At 52.7% G+C, this 16362-nt stretch overlaps 1 protein-coding gene across 1 annotated transcript in view; it reads right to left on the reverse strand.

Annotated features, from left to right (window-relative positions):
• The window catches only part of SLC43A2 (solute carrier family 43 member 2), a 33314-nt gene extending 18485 nt beyond the window's left edge, over positions 1-14829 (reverse strand). The window contains exons 1-5 of the mRNA XM_062012450.1: positions 14750-14829; positions 12895-13091; positions 5598-5787; positions 4540-4595; positions 3769-3845 (exon numbers count right to left, since the gene is read on the reverse strand). Coding sequence (XP_061868434.1) covers positions 3769-3845; positions 4540-4595; positions 5598-5787; positions 12895-13054 — 483 coding nt within the window. The 5' untranslated portion in view covers positions 13055-13091; positions 14750-14829. The remainder of the gene's footprint in view (positions 1-3768; positions 3846-4539; positions 4596-5597; positions 5788-12894; positions 13092-14749) is intronic.
• Between the last annotated feature and the right edge of the window lie 1533 nt (positions 14830-16362).

A 16362-nucleotide genomic window follows, 5' to 3' on the forward strand; every position in this document is an offset into this window, starting at 1 on the left:
GTAAGTGCTTTTTTCCTGGAGTCCTTCATTACAGGTGTGCAACCCTAAAGCAATGAAACTATTTCCTCTTGCAGATTATTTCCCTCATTTGCCCTGTGGTGAGTTTACAACCTTCAATCATTTTTAATAGCTTTTCCAGCTTGATCCTGGAGACAACCCATGTGCAAAAGATGCCACATTAGTATCACCAAACCCAGTTCCCCTCCTCTTGTAAGGACTGCTTGAAATACTGCAAAAAGTCAAGGGATTGAGAACTAGCCTGCTGGAGAATGGCATTTTTGTTCAAGCTAAACCTTGTTTTCCCTGTCAGGGCTGGATTGGGAAGTTATACAGACACTAAAAATATGTTCTCCAGGAAAGCCTCAAGCTGCCTGCTCTGTCCAAAGCATATAGAAATACCTCTTCTCACTGTCCAACAAAAAGATCACAGAACCCCAAGTTTTGCTAGTATTTCCAAGCAGAAAGGATTCCCTACACAGATGCCCCCCCAACACTCTAATTAAAGGGCATTGTTTGTAGCAGAAAATAAGAGCAAAGCAGCTGTAATTCTTTGAAAGGACAACAGGGCAGAAAACAATCTATAAAAGGCTCTTTGTGGTAATTTATCACACATGTTTATTTCTTTGCATGAAACAGCTTCAGAGCACAACCAGAGCCAGATTCCTGTGTTGCTGTCAGAGCCACCAGCACAGATCTGTTTCCATTTCCAATCTTTGCTCATATTGGCTAAGACCAAGTCACAAGGCAGAAATCTCCCCTCTGCATTTGAACAACAGGCACAGTCTGACCTTGTTCCCAGAACTGAGAACAGCACCACTTGCTCACTCCCCTCCCCTCCTCCCCAAGCCACCACACAGGGCACCCAGGAAAAGCAGCTTGTTTTGGCTCTGCAGCTTGCCATGTGTTTTTATGATACCCTGGGGACTTGTTACTGAAAAATAAGGCTTTAAACCCAAGAGGCAAAGCTTTGTGGAGTACTATCCCAGGCTGGAATTCTCAGAGATCTTGTTTATCCCTTGCACAGACACTGAGGATCCCCCTCTCCTGCCCCCCCAGCTGATCACACCATGCCCACGTCCACAGGTGACCTGGGAGGTTTCAATATCCACTGAAACACCCCAAACCACAGCATGCAGGGAGTGCCCCAACCCCACACACTGCTGGGGCTCCTTCCACAGCCACTCTGCTCCAAAGCAGCGCCTGTGCCATGCCTGAGGTGGCAGAGGCCCAGCTCATGCACCAGTGGGTTTGACCCATTTCCTGGAGCGCCTCAGGTCGCTTGCAGCTGACAGAAGGAAGTCACCTTGCTTTGACTTGTAGGTGCACGTGTGAGCTCGGCAGTCAGTGCCTGTGTCAGCCAGGACAAGCTGCTTCGGCACCAAAAGTCGATCAGCACTCACCACCTCCACACAACCATCAGCCTGAAAAACATCTTTGAGTCTCCTCCTTCAGCATTTGCTTCAGCCTCTCCTGGGCACCACACAGTGTGTGCACAGCACATCACCCCCAGCCCCCAAACCACAGACCTGTCCTCCCCACATCCCTCCCTGTCTCCACAGGTGGAAAGGACTGAGAGGGTATGACCATGTCACCAAACAGAGCACCTCTTGACACACCAACTGTGAGCAACAGCCAGCTTGTAGGCAGAACCACACAGGGATAAAACAAGCAGCTGCCAAGGAGCAAAATACAGCTGTTTGAAGTCACCACCACAGCTACACTGTGATGCAGGTGAGGAAGTGCTCCCTCCCACTTTTAATCACTATTCACATGCCTTATGTACCAAAATGGTACAAAGCTGGTGATGAGGAGCAGCTGAGGGAGCTGGAGATGTTTAACCTGGAGAAGAGGAGGCTGAGGGGGGACAGGAGCACTCTCTGACACTCCCTGACAGGAGGCTGCAGTGAGCTGAGGGTCAGCCTCTTCTCCCCAGTAACCAGTGACAGGACAAGAGGAAACAGCCTCAAGCTGCCCCAGGGGAGGTTGAGATTGGAGCTGAGGCAGAACTGTTTCCCTGAGAGGGGTGTGAGCCCCTGTGCCAGGCTGCCCAGGGAGCTGGGGGAGTGCCCAGCCCTGGAGGGATCCCAAAGCCCTGGAGCTGAGGTGCTGAGGGCTGTGGGTCAGTGCTGGGCTGGGCAGGGTGAGGGGAGGGCTGGGACTGCAGCAGCTTCAAGGGCTTTAACAACCCAAATGATTCTGTGATTCCATGAAAATGCCTCTGTGCAGCTCTGTAGAGATACAAACGCAGCTACATCTGAATCTGGATTGGAGAAGTCAGGCCTGAAGCCACCTCAAAACACTCTGTTGTCTGGAGTGGATGGGCATCCCCTGAGGTCTCTGAGCTCACAGCATCACTGTTTGCCTCACACCTCCTCAAGGCTTAGACCTTTTCTTGGAAGATTTGACCTTCTTTCCCTGACACCAACTCCCTTAGTGCTGCAGAGATGGCTCACTAATGAGGGTACTAATAAGTGGCTTCTGCTTACTTCTGGTGCTAAAAGCCACAGTACAGCACAACCAATGTATCCTTGCTCTCTATCCTCCCTCGTATCATCATCAGGAGCTCTAAAATAATCTGTCACCCCTTAATAACCACCCAGAGAGACAATAACCAATGCTGAATGGGAACCTTCTCCTCTCCCACAGCAGCACTGATGTGCTCCTCTCGTCCTTGCTTTTATTTGAAGCATGGCAGAATGACATTTGCCTCATAGTTCTTTGGCAGCACAGCCAAGGCTTCCAGAGGAGAACATGACATATGAAGGAGAGAGTGACATGTGCACAGAGTTTTGAAAGCTTTGAATATACGAAAGCAACAGCAGCGTCACAGTACACACAGTGATCTGTACACCCAGCCTTGGCCAAACTGAGGCCTCAGGAGCCCAGCCAGTGGTCTGAGCCTTGTTAGATTAGAAGTACCCTTAACACAAAGTTCTACTTCAACTGAAAGTTCAAGGTAATGCAGTCCAAATGTGAAAGCTTTCTATCACAGCTCAAGAGACAGCAGTGCTTCCCAGACTCTTCACTGGGATCCTTTACATCCAGCCTTGTTTCAGCCACACTGACAAGAATCAGGGTAATGAGCTAGAAAATCAAGCAGCTACTTGAAGAACGATAGTGCTTCTGTTTCCAGACAAAAAGGATCCCAAAATGTAGAGATCCAGCTGACAGTTACTGACCAATGCTTGCAAGACAACCCATGGGCTAAAGAGACCTGAGCAGATGGAGCTGGGTACATTGAACACAGTACTTCTAAGGCAACCTGGAAGGGAATCTCACCCCTCTGAGAGCAAAAGCTTTTGTGCTCAAGAATGATCATATTCTCTGGAGTGAGATGCAAACTGTGCTTGCAGAAAGCTGGTCATACTCTACTCATCTGCAAAGGTTTCTGCCCTGTGGATTCCTCTTGCAGTATGTCAATGCTAAATCCAGTGCAAACACACATGCAGCCTGTGCCAGGTAGCTGAGCACTGCATGTACAGGCATATGAGAACTGGAGTCCTAGACAAAAACACACTTCTTGCCCCTCCCCTCCACCTGAGATACAAGGGGCAAGGTAAAGCAAGAGAACAAAAATAGAGAGGAAAAAGCCTTGGAATACTAAGTTTAGTACTTAGGCTTTCAAATAAAAGAGTGACTGACCCTTTGTACCAGACAAAAGCATGTGCTATTGAAGCCAGAAGCAAAAGATCCACTTTGTTCTCTCCTGCCAGCCCAGCTCCCAGCATAGGAAGGAATAAAATAGCCAGGTAATAACTCTTCACTTACCGTAAGCGAAGTGAATGTCATGCACATCCCACCAAAGCCATTCAGAGCCAGAGCAATGAATATCAGCACAGACAGAGCTGCAACGTGAAAACCAACACCCTTAGCTTCTGGGGTGGAGAGGGAAAGGAGACAGAGCCCTGAGAGCCTGAGTCCTGACACTGAAAAACCTCAATGGGTCACCACCCTCGGGACAAGTCATGGTGTACCTGACCCAGCACCCATCTCCCCAGGCACAGAGAGAGGGCCTGAGCTATCCTCCCAGACAGAGTTCAGGATGGGACCATCTCTCTCCAGGATGGAAAGATTTCTCTAATGAACAGACTTGCTGATGCAGTTGGTCTGAATGGGAAGACTTAAAGAATTGGATTCAAAGTGTCATCTCACTGCCTGGTCTTGAGGAGCAAGCTCCATCTCTCCCTGGTGAGAAAGGTGATTATACACCATGTGCAATTATCTATTTCCCAACCCTGAAAAAGTCATTAACTTGTTTGGAATTGATCCTTCATGAGACCTGGCCCTGCCCAAAAAAACCCAAAGCTGAGACCTGGCTACCCCAGAGCTTTGGCCCTTGCCACGTGTTCTAGCTGGGCTGTGAAACACCAGCTCTCACAAGCCAGCAGATGCTTGGCTCATGTCCTCAGCAAGACCCCAGCACAGCACTGGAGCTGTGGCAGTCTGGAGTTGTGACACACTTGTCTGCTTCCCTAAACAAAAAAACCCCAAGCCACCACCCCAAAGCCCTCCCAGCTCAGCAGAGAAATGCCCACTTACAGTCTGGGTTGCTGGCACCGTAGGCAATCAGCACACAGGACACAGCAAAGCAGGCACTGAAAGGAAGCCAAAACCATGAGTTGCTTACAGCCAGCCTTACATGCAGTGAATTATGTTTGCTTGTACCTCTTCAGCAACTCTGGAAGGAAGTGCTGTGTGATTTCTGTAAGAGGAAGGGAAGCTGGCCATTTGGAAAGCAAAATCCAGGGCAATCCCCAAATATTACAGACAAACCTTGCACAAGGGCTGAGGCAGCAACCTTCCCTCCCACAACTGACACAGCTCTCGCTGGACCCAAATTCCCCTCTGGTTTTCCAGCACAGAGCTTTGCTAGCCCTCACCTTGAGGTGACCAAAGACAACAGCAGCCTTTGTTCTGACACCCAGCTGTGATCACAGCACTCAGCCTTTATCTGCTCTTCTCTGGTAGGGTCCAAGTCAGACATTTGCCCTGTTTTCCCCACTCTGCCTGTGGCCCAGTTTGGTTTCTGGTATGGTTCAGTGCATTACAGTTCATCAGTGCTGGGATCCACCATGCCCAACAAGTCACTAATCCCTCCATGCCATGATAGAAGCCTCTACCAAACTTGCTATTTCAGGCAGAAGGCAACATACAGCAGAGAAGGGAAGGAAAGGCAGGCAGGACGTGTTTATCCCCAACTCAACTCTCCAGCTTGCAAATGATGATGTAACATCTTGGTTTTGTGCCTCTTAGAACATAGCTCCCAGCTCAAGGAAAAAGCTACCCTCTGTGACTCACAAATGACTCTGCTCTTCCTCCAGGCTCCATCTGGCCAGAGAACACAGAGCAACACTGGAAAGCTGAAGTGTGGACACAGAGTCCCAGGCCCTTCCCTTATGGAGCAATTCATTGTTGTTGGCCAAAAATCATCCCAGAGCTGCTCTGGTGTGTGGTTAGCAGGTCCCACTAGATCCCAGCCCCATCCCTCATCCAGTTCCTGAGGCTGCAGGGTCCCCACAACAGGCACAGCACCCATCTTGCCCCAGACAAGGCCTGAATTTGCCCCTCAACCCTCCTAGAGAGCCCAGGACACCAACCTGCCGAGCAGCCGCAGCTTGCGAGGGCCGTACTTGTCCATGACAATTCCCAGGGGGAGGGTGATTGCACTGAGCAGGAAGGAGCCAATGGTGAAGGCCAAGTTCAGCATTTCATCCTGGGCATTGCAGGTAGGCCATTTGTGCTCTGAAGCTGTGCTGTTCTCATACTCAGGGCTGCTGGTGGCGTTTCCTACACAGGGTGAGAGAAGCATCATTGCAGGAAGGAGGGAAGGGAGAAGCCTCACGTGCAGGTTGCCACAACACACTGCACATGCATCCCTCACACTCCATTTCCTTCTTATGATCAGTGAGAGATGGAAAAAGCAGCAAAAGAAGGACAAGGGAAACCTGAGGAGCTCAGCTAGGAGCAGGAAAATAACGTGCAGGCACCCAGGAGACAAGTATCCCAAACAGCAGCAGGGCAACAACCTGAGGCTTTATTTATTCATGAAGACAGCTATGCAGCAAGGCCCTAAACTGCAGGGGACTAAACCCAGCAGAACCTGAACAGACTCAAAAAATAAGGTCCTCCTAATCTACAACTGGCATGGTGTCACAGATCTTTTTCCCCCCACAACTAAACTGGGAGCAGTAACTACAGCCAAATCAGTTATTTTGGGTCCAGGCACTGGGCTGACAAGGCCTGGCACTAAGCAACAGCCTGCTCAAATGAAAAGCTTCCTATCCTCACTGCAGGCATCAGGATGAGGAATGGCTGTGCAGTAGCCATCCTGCTTCCTGACTGCCCTGGCTCTGAAAAATCCTTCCTGTATTTAACTACCCTGTCCCCAGGAGGGCTGGCAGCTCACCTGCCTTCTCCATTTGGTAAAGGATTGATGCACCTTTAACTTCTCCCCCATAATTAGCAGGCTCTATTCTTTCCAAGGGGGTTTAGGCAATACAGATCAATTGTTATCTCCAGCTTTCTGTTCTTGCCCTTACATGAGGAGCTCTGCAAGCAAACTCCCACGCTGAGCAGCACCCACGTTGTGTAAGAGACACAAACAGGACAGTTCAAAAGAAAGAAAGGAAAGAAGTTCCCTCTTCTCTGCAGCAGCAGTTTCACTGCCTGATGTCAACTCTACTCCTTTTACAAGCTTATCCCAAGGTGGCTTACAGCTCCCAGTCAGCATGTCTGCCTTTAGACTTTCATTAACCCAGAGCTCTGCTGCTCTCCACCTCTCCTTCGCCCAACACTTATCTGAATAATGAGCAACCTTTGCTGCTGTGACAAAGCATCTGCTTCCTCACTGCTGCCACAAACCAGTGACAGAAACACTCTCCTCCATATTTAATAATTGATCTGACAAAGTTCAGCATTAAAGGAGGAACAGAAAGTGAAGTCAGCTACATTACCATTTGCATGAAGCAAGACTAGAGATTCCCAGTGAGACCCAGTTAGTTAATGAGCAGGAATCCCTCACATACAAGTGATTTCACATTGACTGCTTGGTGTGGCTCGTGGAGGAGGTTCCCTTGGCTGCTCTTGCCCTCTCTGTAGAGATCACACACAGCCCCATCTTGCAACTCCCTCCCTTCTACCCAAGCCTCAGCACCCTTACAGTTACTGGGCTCACCCTGGCTCTTCTAGCTGACTAAAAACAACCCTCCCAGCTTTGTGTCCTTTGCAAACAAATCATGCTCCACCTTCCAGACATCAGGTATTAGCAGGAATTCAGAGGCTGATATCTGAGGTTTACCAGCTGCCTGCTGTCCCCTCCCAGTACTCCAGGGAAGGCATTTCTCTATTTGCATTGCTCACACCAACACCTTCACCAAGATGGTCTCAAACTGCCTGTAGGGAGTGATGACTGTTTGTTCTTTACCATGTGCTCCTGGTTGATAACTTCATCTGTCTCCATTCTCTTGCCCTGCTCATCATGGATAGCCAGAGTAAGCAACAGTGATGGCCACAAAATGTGACACAGCCTATCAGCATCCCTTCTGCAGGGAAGGCAGCACATCAGCCTGAGGCTCCCAGTTCTCAGAAATCACTCCTGGATAGACTCAGGAGGCTCTCTGCAGTTTTCACACTACATCACAATCTTTTTCATCCATCTTTCCCCACACAATCTCTTCTTGGTGGGGCCCAGCATCTCAAAGGCTGACTTCTGACAGCATCTCCCTGGGGCAGGCACACAGCTTCACCCACAGCATCAAGGCTTTGTGGGCTCTCCACAAAGAGAAATTCATGGGAAACAGATGTGGGTGAGAGGTTAAACTTGGGAAAACAAGAGGGGAAAAAAAAAAGAGTGACAAAGTAGTAGTGGTTTCCCTGTGTCAGCACTCTAGAGAGTTCAGCTGTGGAGTGGAAGAAGGGTGGAGAGACATGGACAGTGCAGTGACCTTAACTTCTGGCTGCATGTATTAAAGAGCCTGTCAAGCCTCCCCACAAAAAGATCTCAAACCAGAAATATTCTGCATTTAAAGCTGGAGTAGATGAATTTCTGCTTCTGCATTGAACAGTGGCAACGTGATCCCCAGGAGCTCCCACAGCTCACGCCCGTGGCAGACCCTCCGATGGCACACACCATGAGCAGCAACACCAGGAGGTGAAGAGGACACAGCTCAGGAACAGCAAAGAAACTTGGCCTGCTCTGAAGGCTTACTGCAGCCAGCAAGGCTGGGAACAAGGTGCCAAACTTCAAGCCCTGCTTGTACCAACCACCCTGTTTACAGCTGCTCGTCGCCAGCTCCGAGGAGGGGCCAAGCAACAGAGCTGTGTGGAAATACAAATTGTTTGTGAAAATAGAAGCAGCCCCTCAGCAACAAGAGAAGATCCACTGAGATGTAATGGAAACGATTCAAGCAGCCCTTGGCACCCTGACATCCTCTGATCCTTTGAGCCACCTCCAGAAATAGAACATTTTGGAGGGGCTGCAGGTGTGTGCGAGGTCCAGCCAAGAGCCACCTCATTGGGGAGCACAGATTCACATGCCAGCAGGTCACCAGCACAGCAGAGCCAGTGGCAGCACGTGACATGCAGCTAGAAGGAGATTAATGGGCAGAGAACCTGCCTAGCTACTCACCTACCTCTAGCTACTCACCTACCTAACGCACCCAGTTACAGCAAACAGCCCTTTCCCTCAGCCTCAGCTCAGATCCTGTTCCAGATCATTGCTGCCACACTGCTGGGGAAAGATCCCCTACATGCCTGGCTCCATCTGCAACAGTGCTTTGGGGAAAAGCTGTCCTTGTGCTGACAGCACTGCCTTCCCCAAATTCTCCTGCCAAGTCCACCTGCGTGCAAACAAGCCAGGTCTGATGTGCAAGGGTGCCAGCCTGGTCAGCCAGCAGCACAGGCACGGTCCATGTGTGCTCACCACCGTCTCACAGTCAAGCTGGAAGCTGCAAGTCTTTACCAGCAATTACAAGCACATACTGCCTATTTTTACAATGCTCTCCCTACAAGCAGCAGGATTTCTACTGTCCAATTAGTAGTTTGAGTTACTATTTAAAGACTGATAGCTTAGGTGAGAGGAAGGCTGCCTTGGTAATCATTTCTGTCAGGCTCATCACTGGGATTTGTTCAGGCTGTTACTGGAACACAGAAAGCCATCCTTTCTCCCAAATGAAGTGCTGTAGGTTTCAGGAGAGGGTCAATCATTAACTACTCTTTGCTGACCTTTTCTAATCCCAGGCACACACATTGCCAGAGGAACAAGTCTGGCTTTTTCAAGAGTGACTGTCATCTCTGACAGCACAGAGGAGGTTTCCTTTCATCTCGTTTCATGGATCAGACCCAGCCAAGGAGGCAAGACCACCCCCCTGCTTGCTCTGGGAATGGCTCTGTGGGACACAGCCTCACCTTCCTCTTTAAGGGAAAAAGGATAAAAATCAGGGGCCAAAGAGTCTGGAAGCTTTGGTTAAATTAAATAATCACAGTGAAAGACATGTGCAAACAACTGATCTGCAGCCTGCCCACATAAGAACATGTTTTCTCTTTTCAGGATGGTGTCATACTTCTGGGAACTGGGAGGAGATGTTCTTGCCTTATACCACTGCAAACAGTCGGTTTGGGTTTCCCTCTCTGCCTTTCCATCCACCTGCACTTCCCAGACCCCCCTCTCTGGGCACTCAGCTGAAAAACCTCATCTAACCCAGGCCCAGCCTCCAATCCCCATTCTCTGCCCAGCTGCAGTTTCTTTTTGCAGCAATTCTCACCCCTGGCCAGCACCTTCCCCTGCAGCTGATACCACCCACAGCTGCTAATCAACACGCTGTGCTTCCTGTACAAACTGAACACTTACCACATTTACTCTTTTTCCTGTTTACAGGGTCACACATGCAGCCTTTCCACAAGCCATCCTCACATCTTACCAGCTTGGAGGGGACCTTCAGACTCCAAGCTCCCCACCACAGCCCCCAAATAAGAGCAAAGAGCTGATAAAGCAGCACCTGCCCCCATGCTTGTGTTAAGCTGCTTCATTTACAGCAGGTTAATGTGCCTTATCCCTTGGGTTCTCTGCAGCCCCATCTGAAGAGGAAGGCTCTGTCCAACTGGCTCCTTATCTCTGCTCTTTGTGAACACATTAGCAAGTGCATGATTTCTCTAAAGCAGACTCTTGAGCTTCCCAATCCCAGTAAGGCTTCAGCAACAGGAGACCCTGACCAGATCAAGTTCCTCAACAGCAGATAAGGCCCCGGTTCTGATAAAGGCTGCAGGATCAGCACTTGCAGATGCTGCTTCAGTTGGTTAAAGGCCAAGGAGTAGTGCAGTAAAATTCAAGTGGGAACAAAGTGCCCCAACCATGCTCCTTGTCAGCACATTTCAGACATACCTCTCAGGATGTGGCCAAACCTGCTGCCCAGAACAGGTACAACCCCCCACTCAAACCCTGTTGCACAATTGCTTTGAAAGTCTTTGTGATTTTGACATGGGGTTTTCTTTTGCCCAGGTGTCCATCTCCACCCTCATGCACCACAGGCAAAAAGCTGATACCAAAAGCCAAGAGCAGGCAGGGAAAGAGAAGGATCCAACAGAAAGACAAGGAGCCCTTCCTGAACTCCAATCACTTTCTAGGCAGCTGCTGCTACTCTGAGAGAAGAACCTGCAGAAGGGACAAGGTCTGGCTTTCTCTTTTGGTGAAAGGCATCAAAGTACAAGAGCTTTTACTGACAAACACAAAGCCCTGCCAAGAACCTTTGGCTCATTAAGAAAAGTCTCTTCTTTTGTTTTTTGCAATACTTGCATGCACACCCCAGCAGCAGAAACAACAAGTGCCCAAAGGCTACTAGCTAGAATTTGTTTGCACCAACCTTCCAGCCAAGTGCCCATTCAAGCTGCAGGAGTCAATAGGCTATGCCAAGAAAGGCAACCACTGGGCCATTCTAGTTCCAGCAAAGGTCAAACCCAGCTTGGTGCTGGCCAGTCAGGGCAGTTGTGAGGGAATCTGCTCTCCCCACAATTGGGCATCAGGCTCTTTCCTAGCAAATCACTGAGATTAATACGAGGACAAAGACAGAGAAAGAGAGTAAGTATGAATGAAGGAAGAAACCAGCACAACTAGTCCTCAGTGCTCATCACAAGGCATCACCAACTCAGGTTCAGCAGGGATGACCAGGTATTTTCATGACAATGAGAACATTTAACTACATAAATCCCTTCCCAGGGATTAAGTTCTCCTGCCTCAGGGCAAAGGTTGGTCACTGGGAGGAAGAAATTGCCCCCAGGACAGGAATTTCACCATTGTCCAAATATTTGCATCTTCCCTACAGTCTGTGGCTTGTGCATTCCCCAGGGGAGAGATAAACATGGCTGAGAAGACAAAGTGAACCCCACTGATTTGGGACAAAGGCAGATGAACTGAAAGCAATCAAAGCAAAGAGCAGGAGGAGGGCCCAGGTGAAGCAGACTTCTTGTCAGCAGAGCACATCTCAGGAAGCAGATAGTGAAATGGCAGCTCTCAGAGACAGTCAGCATTTGCTTATCAACTCATGTGTTTTATCTCAGTGGCAGAAAGCTTCCACCTGATAGGTTTAATGAGATCTTAAACAGGCCTGTGATGGAGTCACCATGGCTTGGCAAGAACAGAGCAGCCTTGAACACGAGTCCTACACAGTCTCCAGCTGCTGAGGACTCTTCCTCAGGCAGTCTGGAGCTCTACAGGACACCCAAGTGACACAGACTTCACACTTCATGACTTGGAAGCATCACACTATGAGCAGAGCATGAGATGGAGATGAAACAGCCAAGCTACAGCTGGTAGAAGACTCAAAGATGTGTATGTTTGCCAGGTGCAGCAACCCAGGCTCCACAAGAGTGAGGCAGCCATCCCCAGGCACACAAAGCAGAAAGCAGATGACCCAAAGGATCATCCCAGCTATTCAATCACTTTTTGCTTGGACATTTCCCCCACTACTCTCAGCCATTACCCACTGAGGATCCACACACTTATTTCCAGATCCTTTTTATTCCCTAATGCTTCCTCCTCCATCCCCATTCTCACATGAATGGTCTGCTCCACCACCACCCATCTCCAGACAGAGCCCAAGCACCTGCCTCTTGCCTCTGCTCTTCCCTTCTCTGAGCACATGCAAACCTTCTGTCACTAAAGCAGCTTCCCAAATCCACACCACACCTTTTGCCTCAGGTTCCTTTTAACCCCACTATCTACCCTCTGTGTGATTCCCCAGGCCACAGTTCTCTCCATGACCAGCCTGGGGGTCTATGTCCACCTATATGTTGTTTTTTCCACCCCAGAGTTACCCTTCCCACACCACAAGATTGCTGTGTCTGCAACATGGACAACAGCTTCCTCTGCCTGGGCCAGAAGATGGATCAAGCCCTCTCACACAGCCTGGGTTGAGCTCATCCTGGGTGTTTGAAGGAGAGGAACAAATACCAGCAGCATTCGCTTCTGGCACTTCAACAGCAGCACTGGACTCCACTAATGGTGTTGTCACCCACACTCTTTTCTTTCCTGCCACTAGAGTGCCTGCAGTTTCCTCCTGCAAACTCTGGACACCCTTCCCACAAATCATCTTCCAGAACTCACTGAGCCATCCCTTGCAGAGATCATCCAGGCAGAGGAAGAACTCATGGCCTCGTGGAAGAGGCTGTCCAGAAAAGCTGTACCTGATCTTTAAGGCTTCTTTTCCAATCACTGCAAAGCAACAGTAACCACAGGCACACACAGCATGACAAGGATGCCATCAGTTCTGGAAAGGAGCTCACACTCCTTCCTTCTAGCCCAGGACTGACTTGGAACTGCAGTTCCACAGCACCCTGAGGCAGGAACCACATCAGCAAACCTCAGCAGCAACTTACTGACACAAATCTCCAGAGCATCCTTACCTGATTCGTGGCACAGGTAGGAATAAAACCCTTCTGCTTTCAGCATGATGAGGAGGGAGCCCCAGCCCAGCAGCACAGCAGAGAAGAGCAGGTTCTCAATGATGGCTGTGAATGCCATCCACCAGCGCCGGTGATGCGCTGTAGCCAGTGTGGGTGCCATGGCTGCCTGGGAAGATGACCTCCTTCAGACTTTTAACCTGCAGAACAACACCCAGTGAGTCCACAGACACAGCCCATGCTGCTCAAAGGGCAAGGTAAAGCACAGTGTAAGACAAAGATCTCTACTGGAAAGGAAGCAAACATGCCTGCTGAATGGAAGGCACCACGGTGTAAAACTCGATCTTGCAGGCACCAGCCTGCCAGGTTGCCTGGAGAGCTGTGGGAGCACAGGTGCCCTTGGAACAGCCCCTCCAGTGCACACACCATGCAACAGAGGAGCCATCAAGGACTCCGTTCCACTGCCTGAGCAACAGGTATGAAAATGCAGCAAAGAACTGCCTGGAGCCCACTCCCCCATCACCTGTACAGGGAAACACTTGCCAGAGCACAGGGCTTCAGCCAGCACCCCAGTCTCCCAGCATCTTGCAAGCAGAGGTTGGGACTGGGGAGGCTGCCCCATAGCCCATTGGCTTTGGTGACCCACCTGGTCTGCTCTGCCCCATGCAGGAGCATAGAGCTGCTCTGGAAGGTGAGCATGCATAGAAGATGTGCCATAAGTCACATCTAAGTTTATACCACAGATGGCTCATCAAGGAGCACTTTTTGCTGACTGCCAGACCATCCAGCTGGGAGACAAAGCAGGCCACATCCTGCCCCATCCTTACTGCACAGACAGCCAGGTGCACTGGCTAAGATAACCCATGGCACACACTGCTTCACCTCAGCACACTGGCTGCCCCAAGGATGCTGTGGCCAGTTTAACTGTCTCCAGATCCACCTGCCCTGGTCCCTGTGGACCATGGAAGATAGCAGCAGATTCAGGATCCAACCTGGCTGGCCAAGGGGCTACTCCAGGGAGGTGCCCAACACTGAGCCAAACCCTGGGTCATACGGCAAGTGGCCATTTTAGAGAAGCTGAGTGCATGCCCCAGTGAGGCTCTATGGGGAGGGAAATCAGCTACCTACATGCTACAGCCAAAGACAGGGGTTTCCATAGGGCAGAAGCCCCAGCACTAGGTTGCTTTAGGGGGTGAGTGTCTGGCCCAGCTCCCTGCAAAGGTGCCAGGAGAACAGGACCACCCTCCAGCCTCAGAGGCAGATACAGAGCCCCTTGCCCCGGGAAGCCAGGCTGCAGCCCTGCCCCTCCACGCACGCCCACTCCCCCAGCGCAGCCCGCAGCGCATTTCCTTCCTCAGCCCCGCACCCGCACGCCCCCTCCCCAGCCCCACACATCCTTCCTCAGCACACAGATCCTCTCTGCGGCAAGGCGAGCAGCAGCCTGCTCGCTCCGCTGCCAGACACCCCGCCATGCACCCTGGGCTCCTCCCGCACCCCCTGCTCCCACCCGCACCCCCCGCCACGCGTGCTGCGCTCCCCTCATCACCCTCCCCGCACCCAGCTCTCCCCGCACACTCCCCCTGCACCCAGCTCTCCTCATCACCCCCCTGCACCCAGCTCTCCCCGCACAGCCCCCCCGCATCCCGCTCTCCCCGCCCCATCCCTCGGTGCCCCCCGCTCCCTACCCACAAATCGCACCCACACACCCGCCTCTGCTCCATCAGTCGCCCTCTTCCTGCCAGCAACGCCACTCCCACTCCCCCCAATACACCCCGCTCTCCCCTAACTCACCCCCTCCGTCTCCGCTCCGCCATCCCTCCCTCCCGCACCCCGCTCCCCGCACGCAGCCCCCGCTCACCCCGCGCCGGGCCCGGCTCCGCTCCGCACCCGCCGCGCTCCCACCCCGGGCTTTTTATCCGGCCTCCGGAGCAAACAGCCGCCGACGCTGATTGGCCGCCGCCTCAGCCAATGGGCGTGCGCGCCGCTGCCGCCGGGGCACGTGCCGGACCGCGCGCCACCCGCACCCCCCCCCGGTAACACCCCGGTAACCCCCCATAGCCCCCCATAGCCCCCCATAGCGTCCCATAGTCCCCCCATACACCCCCATAGCCCCCCCTTGCCCCCCCATAGCCCTCCATAGCCTCCCATAGCCCCTCATAGCCCCCCATAGCCCCCCCATAGCCCCCCATAGCCCTCATAGCCCCCCATAGCCCCCCTATAGCCCCCCATAACCCCCCATAGCCTCCCATAGCCCCCCATAGCCCCTCATAGCCCTCCATAGCCTCCCATAGCCCACCCATACCCCCCCATAGCCCCCATAGCCCCCCATAGTCCCCCCATACCCCCCCATAGCGTCCCCCCATAGCCCCCCATAGCCCTCCCATAGCCCGCATAGCCTCCCATAGCCCCCATAGCCCCCCATAGCCCCCCCATAGCCTCCCATAGCCCCTCCATAGCCCCCCATAGCCCCCCCATAGCCCCCCCCATAGCCCCCCAATAGCCCCTCATAGCCTCCCATAGCCCTCCATAGCCCCCCTATAGCCCCCCCATAGCCCCCCTATAGCCCCCCAATAGCCCCCCATAGCGTCTCCCCGGGACCCCCGGCTCTGGCTCTCCCGGGACGGCCACGCGCGCTCGGATACATGACCCGGTGTTTCCGCAGCCTGCGCACGGGGCACAGCGGGAGCGCGCTGGGGTGGGATTTGGGGGACACACACACACCCCACACACACCCCCCACACACCGCCCCCCACACACAGACACTCCGCGGGGGCCTCGCCCGCTCCCCGCACCGGCGGGGCCAGCGGCAGCCGCTTTCTAGGGCGAAGGGAGGCGAACGGGAGCGGGGCGGGGGCGGCGCGGGCGATGCCGGGCGCGGGGAGGGTCCGTCGGTCCATCCGCTCCACCCCGCCCCGGCCCGGCCGCGGGAAACTCCCCTGCGGGGGTCGGTGCCGACTGCTGCGGATCTCCGGCGGCAGCGGCTCATACAGCCCCAGCGCTCGGAGCCGGTTCGGTAACGGCAGCGGGTCCGTCCCGGGGAACCCCTGCACCGCGCTCCTCCTCGCCCAGGAGGTACCGGACACCCCGCCCCCGGGGAAAAGGCCATTTCGGGAGCAAGGCATCCCACGCCCAGCCCGGTGCACGGCTGCCGAGGGGGCTGCCGACCCCCCAAGACACCCGAGCCGTGAGCACAGGCAGCTGTTTCGTGAAGTAACAGTAAAAATCCCACGTGTGAGCTGGGATAAAAGTCAGCTTTTACGTGAAATCATTTTTCTCGGCGGGATTTGCAGCCCTGCCATAACCCCATCGCTCCTCAGCGAGGTCAGGGCTGGGAGAGCTGGCCAGAGCCCCCCAGAAATCATGGTAAGGGATGTTTTTTCTCAGCCAAAGGAAATGAAAACAGCACTTGCAGCAGGGAAACATCCCCCAGTCAGCGGGAGCTGAAAGGCTGGACAGCTGGAGCTGAGCCCA

This window comes from Colius striatus, chromosome 20 (genome assembly GCF_028858725.1).
Source record: "Colius striatus isolate bColStr4 chromosome 20, bColStr4.1.hap1, whole genome shotgun sequence".
NCBI classification, from domain to species: Eukaryota; Metazoa; Chordata; class Aves; order Coliiformes; family Coliidae; genus Colius; species Colius striatus.